This window comes from Adiantum capillus-veneris, chromosome 3 (assembly GCF_014529385.1).
Source record: "Adiantum capillus-veneris isolate H3 chromosome 3, ASM1452938v2, whole genome shotgun sequence".
Classification (NCBI taxonomy): domain Eukaryota; kingdom Viridiplantae; phylum Streptophyta; class Polypodiopsida; order Polypodiales; family Pteridaceae; genus Adiantum; species Adiantum capillus-veneris.
Genome location: NC_140933.1, coordinates 26,720,924 through 26,728,935, shown reverse-complemented (window position 1 = coordinate 26,728,935; position 8,012 = coordinate 26,720,924). Strand labels below are relative to the sequence as shown.

The 8,012-nt window shown below is 42.7% G+C and overlaps 1 protein-coding gene across 1 annotated transcript; it reads right to left on the bottom strand.

The window, feature by feature from the left end:
- Positions 1-5,931: 5,931 nt before the first annotated feature.
- On the bottom strand, positions 5,932-7,769 carry LOC147460639 (uncharacterized). Its single transcript, XM_086503677.1, has 2 exons — positions 7,070-7,769; positions 5,932-7,022 (listed from the first exon to the last, which is right to left on the bottom strand). Exons 1-2 carry the CDS (start codon positions 7,767-7,769, stop codon positions 5,932-5,934), a joined length of 1,791 nt encoding a protein of 596 aa, XP_086359803.1.
- Between the last annotated feature and the right edge of the window lie 243 nt (positions 7,770-8,012).

Genomic DNA, 8,012 nt, shown 5'->3' with positions numbered 1-8,012 from the left:
CTCTCTCTCTCTCTCTCTCTCTCTCTATATATATATATATATATATATATATATATATATATATATATATATATATATATATATTCCCGACTCTCTATCTCTCTCACACATACTTTATTTAGAAGAAAGTAGCACCACGGTGCACGGGTGGCATTTTGCGATCAATAGAGTTCTTCTCGTGCGCTGTAATACTACTTCTGTATCTTTCCCCCACCCCTCCCCACACACACACTATGCTTCTCCTCCCCTAGATTTACCACTTCTCTCTCTCTCTCTCTCTCATACCTGCAAGTTTATGTAGCCTCTGAGTTACTGTGAAGGACAGCAAGATCTTCCTTTGAATTGTCTAATATTGTGGGATGCAGTTCTGACCCTCTTTGGGATGGAGTTGTAATTTGTGAGACACCCTCTCTCTCTCTCTCTCTCTCTCTCTCTCTCTCTCTCTCTCTCTCTCTCTTCAAATGTTACATTGTAGACCATTCTAGTTTGAAACAAAGTGAGGTCCATGAAGAGCTATAAAAACCATCAATATGAAATGGACATCCAAATGACATCCAAAAATTCCCACCAATACAGTGTAAGCTCTAGCACAAGGGACCTAGTCAGTGCTTGGACATATGAATTGAAGCAGCACAAGCGCTTTTCTGGTGTCCAGAAGTACAGACAAGGCCAAAAAGGGCCAAAAGGGGGGTGTCCACAAGGGTGTGCAGATGGGCCAGACAGGGACACCAAAAAAGAACTTGTGCAAGTTCAATTCAAGTGTTCACACATCACTTCAACCCCAGCAACCCTTCTCCCTCCCCCCCCCCCCCCCCCCCCCCCCCCCCCCCCCCCCCCCCCTCTTGACAATGGCCCCACTTACACTGAGTTGTTGCTTAAAGCAAAAAGGACACCACTTATTAAATCACAACAGTAAGCTCAGTAATTTACAAGACAGAGAGACCACATTGAAAAGAATGTACAAGATAGAGAGGCAATTCCATATATTTTATTACTTTTGAAAAGATAGAAATTTACATTATACATCAGAGGAGCCCATAATTTTCTTTGCCATTTCTTGGCGCCTCTCTTGCACGTAGGACAATTAAATACCCGGCCAAGAGGGAGCGCGCTATCGCGTGAGGGTCAGTTGAGCCAACGGAAGCATATATCACTATCTGGGCAAGCACTTTTCCATGAAAGCCAATGCCAAATGTTGTGCATAAAAGGGATCTACGCACTAGGAACACAAGATGTGCAGTTTGGGCAATGGTGCATAAACACAATATCTTGCTCAGAGCTTTCAATGACCATGTCATGAAATGGCCTTGGGGAGTAAACTCATTGTGTACAATGACAACATTGCCAAGTGGGGAGTTTTCCTATGTAAGGCGCAAGGGAAGACTGAGGTCCAAAGGTCGTCTACTTGTCGTCTGTCCGTGCTGCAAACTCATCAAGCTCTAGGAAGTCCTATCATAAACCAATCAAGGGTAAGAAAAAGACAATTAAGGTTAGTAAAAACAACCTTGAAATCAGGGTAGAGTTTACCTCATGCTCCTTGTCCTCCTCCGCCCTATTGCCCTTGCCATCCAACTTTATGCTTCATTTCATTGCATCCACGAACTTTGGCTCATTAGAGGGGGGTTCTGCAGTGAATAAGGAATCCTAGCGGCCACACCCTTGGCTTGCGTGGCTTGGAAATATTCCTTGACACCATGCAACTGCTCTGCTGCCAGGACCTCCACACACACAATTGCAATAGCGTCAATAACAGAGTCACCAAGTGGCAAGATCTTGCTCTCAAGGGCATCTGACGCACTGTCTAAGGGAAATTGGACAATTGGTGCATAGCACGCTCATGCACCTATCCATGAGCATGCCAAATCCTTTCTCCAAGTCATGCAAAAATACATACTCCTCCCTATCCACTACCACTGACAATAAGCGGTTGACTTCTACTTCTGGGATAGCCTCATCCATTAGTGGTGCATGCTCTGGAGTGTCACTAGTGCCAAGCACAATGATGGATTTTTCAACCACCTCCTCGAGCCCCCTAGGGTACCCTAGCCGAAGTGTCTGGCCTTCAGTTGCACGGTTCATGGGGACACCCTCCTGCTCCTTGGCGCCCTTGATGATGGACCCAACCTGAAGGTGTTGAAGGCGGAGCTCCTTCGAATCAGGTTCCTTGCTTACAAAGAATATGATTGTTGCCAGCTGAGAAAGGTACGCCACCCCCAATTTGCGCTTCTTGAGTGCTAGCACCCTTGGGGCTTGCTCATCCAAGAAATGGCCTGTCGGCAAAAATTTCTTGGAACCATCTCAATCACTTGGAGAATGGGAATCACCTTTGTGTATGTAGAGCAAGAGATTGCAAGGCACCCAGATCCCTGCATGTGGGGGAATAGATACAACATATTTTATGATATGCTCCTCCATGAACGCTAAAATCTCAGCAAATGCATCCATGTGGAGGGAAATTGTAACATCAAGGTCGGGGAGACGAGTGAAGAAGGTGTGGATATCCAACTTCCCCTTGTAGCTAGTGTCCTTGAGGAAGCGGGGGAAGCGGTTCAAAGGGGTGGATGTGGGTGCAGATGTAGAGGCTGTGGAGGCATCCATATCTAGTCTAGGGTGTAGACAGAATGTGAAAGAGCTCAAGAATTGTGAAAGTGAAAGGGATAGAATGAATTATGCAACCCACCTTTTATAATGGTGTCTTTTTTAAATAAGTCACTTTTTTATTAAGAATACAATTTTTTTAAAAAGACACTTCTATCAAAAATGAACTTTCGTCTCAATGTGATGGGTAGATTTCAATAATAACTAAAAATGGTTCTAAAATAAGTTGAAAACAAGACGGCTATTGTAGAATGAAACATTAAATTCAAAGTCTTAAATTTGCCAAAGCAAAGCAAATTGATTACATAAGGAATTGTTTCCAAAAATGCAAGAGTTACAAAAGCTATAACATTGATAGCATAGTTCCATCCATGTCCCAATCCTCCTGGACCTTCATTTTTTCTTCCATTATCTTTCCAATCTGCAGACATTCTTAACAATAAGTAGGAAATAATCGTCAAATTTTGATGGAGTGAAAATTTGGTGGAAGGATTCTCACCTTGTGACCTTGTAGATAAAATTGCGCTTGTTGAAGGTCCTCAAAACCCAAAATAGCCAAATGTTCTCGCACATTACTGAGATTCCAATGCTTGTTCACTTGGACACCCTCCAAAGCATCATTGGGCATCCACTGCAATGTCAAAGCTTGCAATGGCGCCATCTACACTCTGTAAGGGAATCCACACTCCAAGCTTGCACATCCAACGATCATAGTGAAATCATATTTACAAGGAGGTGCAAGATTTTAAATAGCGCATTCCCATACCTGATACTCCAACCTTACAATGGTACCTATCTACATTGTGCATGCCCTCCACAAAACCCCAGTCCTCTTCTAAAAGACTTCCTAAATCCTCATCATGTACAGCTTTACATACAAGCATTGTGGTAGTCTCCACAAATCCAAACTTTTTGAAGATATGCACAAAATAGTGAATGGGCAAACAACAACTCAAGTCCACAAACTTAGAAGCTTTAGAATAATTCAAGGAGTTTTGGACATCTATTACCAACTTTTGCTTGAAAGATGCTATCGATCACAAATCTGGTTGTGGCTTAATAAGGAAGATACTCTGATGGGTTCAAGCTTCCCATACCCTTGTGTAAAAGTAGGCACAATATAGGAGTGAGACTAGAAAAAAATCTTCTTTCAACCAGTTTGGTTGGGCAAAGGTGTTCGAAAATTGTTGCTCCAATATCCACATGTACAGAATTGAATGTGCCAGAGAGGCTATGAAGTGGCTACTCCTCCAACAATGTGGATGGAAATATGACTATAAAATCATGGAAAATCATAATTATGAATCCATAAAAACATTTTACTATGATTTCACACACCCAGCTTTGTATTCTCAAAACATGTACTTATAATGTGTTGTTGGGAATGGAGCTGGTTGTTGTCAATTGCATGCTTGGCATTGAGAAACATGTTGCACAATGGCTATGGTCCCCTTGTCTTTGCGATTCTTAAAGCCAAGGAGATTTCTTTTCCAATGATGATCCAAGTTTGCAAGATTTCGCACACGGTGAGGGCCAATATCAGATGGCTGCATGTATACCCAAGCACCTTTGGTGAACTCTTGTGGCACCCACATGTGTTGTGGCATGCAAATGATGTGACCTCATCCTTTGGCCGCTTTTGCAGAGATGAGCTATCCATGGGTGAGCAAAGAAAAGTAGGAGGAGGAAGACCTTGCTTGTTGCTACAATGTAGGTGGGAGAACGTGAATGATTTTGCTTCGTGTGCCTATGGGAGGTGGTAGTGACAGAGGGGGGAGGAGCGTGGTGGCAATGAAGATAGGAGAAGGTGGATAACCCTTCCTTGGTGTGGCGATGGGAGGTGGGAGGGTTGGAGAGAGGAGCTTCCTTGCTACAATAGTAGAGATGGTATAGAGAGAGTTAGAGTAGAGGATGAATGTGATGGTCGCAACCAAGGAGGGCTTGGAAAAGGGGTTGTAGAGAGAGAAAATCACTTTTTAACTGAGGAATAGTTTTGGGGGGACTTTGGTTAGTAGAGAATGATGTTTCAAAAGTTTCTGATTTTTTTTTCATAACCGGATAAAAAAGGAGGGAAACTTGGAGGTTACAGATCCCCCCCCCCCCCCCCCCCCCCCCCCCCCGCCGCCGCCCCCCAACATGTTTCTCATGACATTACAATCTTCTTTTGATTTTTTGGATCAATTTTGGTTTATTTTGTCAAATTTTATTTTATCTTTTTTAATTAAAATTTACAAAAACCATTATAATAAATAGTAGAAAACTTGAAAGATGGAACAAACTTCGAACGTTCAGAGCAGCTACAAGACCCACAAAAAAATCATGCAAGGATCACAAATAGAATAGATACATATAGATAAGTGTTACTATCACTTTGTTGTCCATTGTAGGCAACTTGGTGAATACCGGTAACACAACAAATTTGAGTACTACATGTCTAAGAATCTTTGTAGAGTTTATACAGTCATTATGGAGGTATCAAATTCAAACCAAGGAGAACCAATGAGCATGATGTCTCGATTGAAAAGTATATTAAAAATATATAATGGTTTGATTAATTATTGGACACAAGTTTTTAAAATTGGTCTTATGGCATAAATTAAGTTGCATAGGCAAATGATGCACCACGATTATCTATGGAAATCTAGCCCTTATCTTGCAAAACCGTCGCTTCTTTCCACCACGAGACGGAAGGCTCATTTACTAAATATGCATAGGTTACAATCATACGCGCAAAAAATGCCACATATCTTTAATGTATATAACTCATCCTGCAAAACCACCACTTCCCTCCACCAAGGCTCATTTACTGAATATGCATAGATTAGAATCATACACCAAGAAAAGGTCGCATATCTCTAATGCCTATAAAGATTTGAAAATTGGGTGCATACAAGAAAACGGTGACATACATCTTTTCTATTCTCCGAGTGATTTAATTATAGAAAAGAGGTGTGCAATTTTTGGAAGAGTCCATTCTCCACTAACAATTTCAAGAACGCTCTAAAAAAAGACGCACATCGCATGCACATGATCTTGGCAAGTCAAAAAGGGTAAATTGAACAATGCAAAACGGAATTGGTTAATCATTGAAAGTACAAATTGATGGACTTGTGAAAGGGCTCCACTAGAGGGGAAGAGATGGATGCATAAGGGCATTCGTGTGGTTAACAATTATTTGAGGGGAGTTGCTTTCAAAAGAGCGATTTAAGTGGAGCTGGATGCAAAGGATTCGAGAAGAATGTGATGAGACTCCTCACCCCCAAAATGATTAGGTGAGACCTCCTAGCAAGGAGAAGTTTTAACCTTGGTAGAGATTGAACCAAACATCATTTATCACATCAACTCGCTTAAAATCGGCTCATATCGCTCAACGGGCGTAAACAACACCAAACGGTCCAACTCCTGGGTATTCTTGTTCCTTGTTTTGGCGGGGACCTTATCTTTCCAAAATAGGATCGAACTGATTTGCTCTACATCACTTGAATATTTTTCGATCTCCGCCTTCCGTGCCACCCACACGAACCACCGACCCACATTTTCCTCAAGGTGGCCAACATACCAACATCCCACTACCTTGGGCGAGAAAAACTCATTTTCTGAGTGTTCATGGCTTGCTAAAGCTCCAAGGGTAACCTGAACTCCAATAATGTGCAAAGTTCTCACGTCTTTGGCATTCGATGCCACCTTCACCCTCAACACTGCATCTACCTGGTTATAACTAAAGGCTGAAGGAACATAGAGAGTACAGCCATCCTGTAGGTTGAGAAAAAACTCACTTCCTTTCTTAAACCAAACCACATTGTTACATTTGATGCATTTACCATGCATGTAAAACCCATTTCGGGCAATCGTAGCAAGCACTTCGTGCTCTACCATAAATCTCAGGAGGCTCATATTTGGACTTGCCTTTCTCACCTCCCGTGTAATTGCATGCCCCCATTCTGGTGCAAATATGCAGTCCTTCTCTTCTTCTAGCATTGCTTGTACAAGGATGTCCCTGAAAACACCACAAACACACTGTCCAATGGAACCATCATCTCGATCAATATAGAAGTACCTACAGTCATAGCACTCCGACAATGCATGAACTGTTCCCTTTGTCAAGAATCCCATGTATGCCTTTTTAATCAGACTCCAATTCGCCTCCTTGGACTGAAACTTTATTTTATTTGGAATATCATACTTTGCATGGCCCACCTCTGGTAGAGATATGAAGAAATTCCACCCCTCTTCTGGGGTGCACGACTGGCTCCAACAGTTCAGAAACAGGGGCACCCTACCAGTCGCATCAGCAACCCTCTGCAAGTCTTGGGGAGACTCTAGAACACGGTGAAGGGCAGTTGTTTCATTTTCACCAAAGTACTGACACCATTGTGTGAACTCTTCATCATCAAGCCATGATGGACTACTAGAGCTATTTTGGGCTGTTTCCCGCCCCACTTTGCAGCGTTCTCACTGTTAGCAGATGCACCTTGCACGGTTAAAGCCAACTCAGTCAGCATCCTTATGACCTTTAAAGCATCGTCTTTTGACTGATTGAGTGAAGTATCACCTATGCTGTCTTCCAAGGCGTTAATCTGATCAAGAATCAAGTAGACCTGTACCCCTGATGCTCTTTCCATTCTTAAGAAGCTTACAAGGGATAAATCATCTTCGACAGCAGAGATTCTTGCGTGCATGTCTTCTCCCGCATCGGCATAGGAGAGAAGTAAAGCCCTTTGAAACATCTCAATCCTGCTAAGTGGGAAACACAACTGTTCACAGTCGGAGATGTAGAGAACCCGCTGCTTTCCTGCACTAAGTTTGTGGAAACATGAAAGTAAATCACAGGCCAGTGCTGCAAGCATGTACGACTTCCCAGATCCCATCGTTCCCCACAATAAAGCTTTCTTGAAACAATGTCTAGGGGGCCTGCTGGGCCTGACAGGAAGGCACTCCAGATGTTTCATCCGACTGCACAGGCCTAAAACAGCGTCTCGCAGCCTAGAATACCCTGTGCGGCCCATATACTGGAACCTTTCATCCTCCTGGAACCGAGGAGGCGAAGGGTCGAGCGAAGGGAAGGGAATCCACCGAATCCCTTCAGCAGGATCAGAGAAAAGAAACTCGACATCCGTCGATGCCTGTATGATGGACTTGTGCAGATCTCTGGCGTCGTCTCGGCTGTCCATCGCTCGCGCTTGTAACTTAGGAAATGCGCTTTTTTGCCTGCTAAAGGCCTTGGTAGTACAATCTGTCCCTCAAAAAATTTAAGTCTTCCTCTCATGTCCTTTTTTTTTTTGGGGAAATTACAAAAATACCCCTCTAATTTGTGGAAATTTTCAATATACCCCTTAAATTTCAAAAAATCCCAAAATACCTGTGTATCTATTCTCGTTTGATTCTTCAAGATTTTCTAATCTTTATTCTTGTTT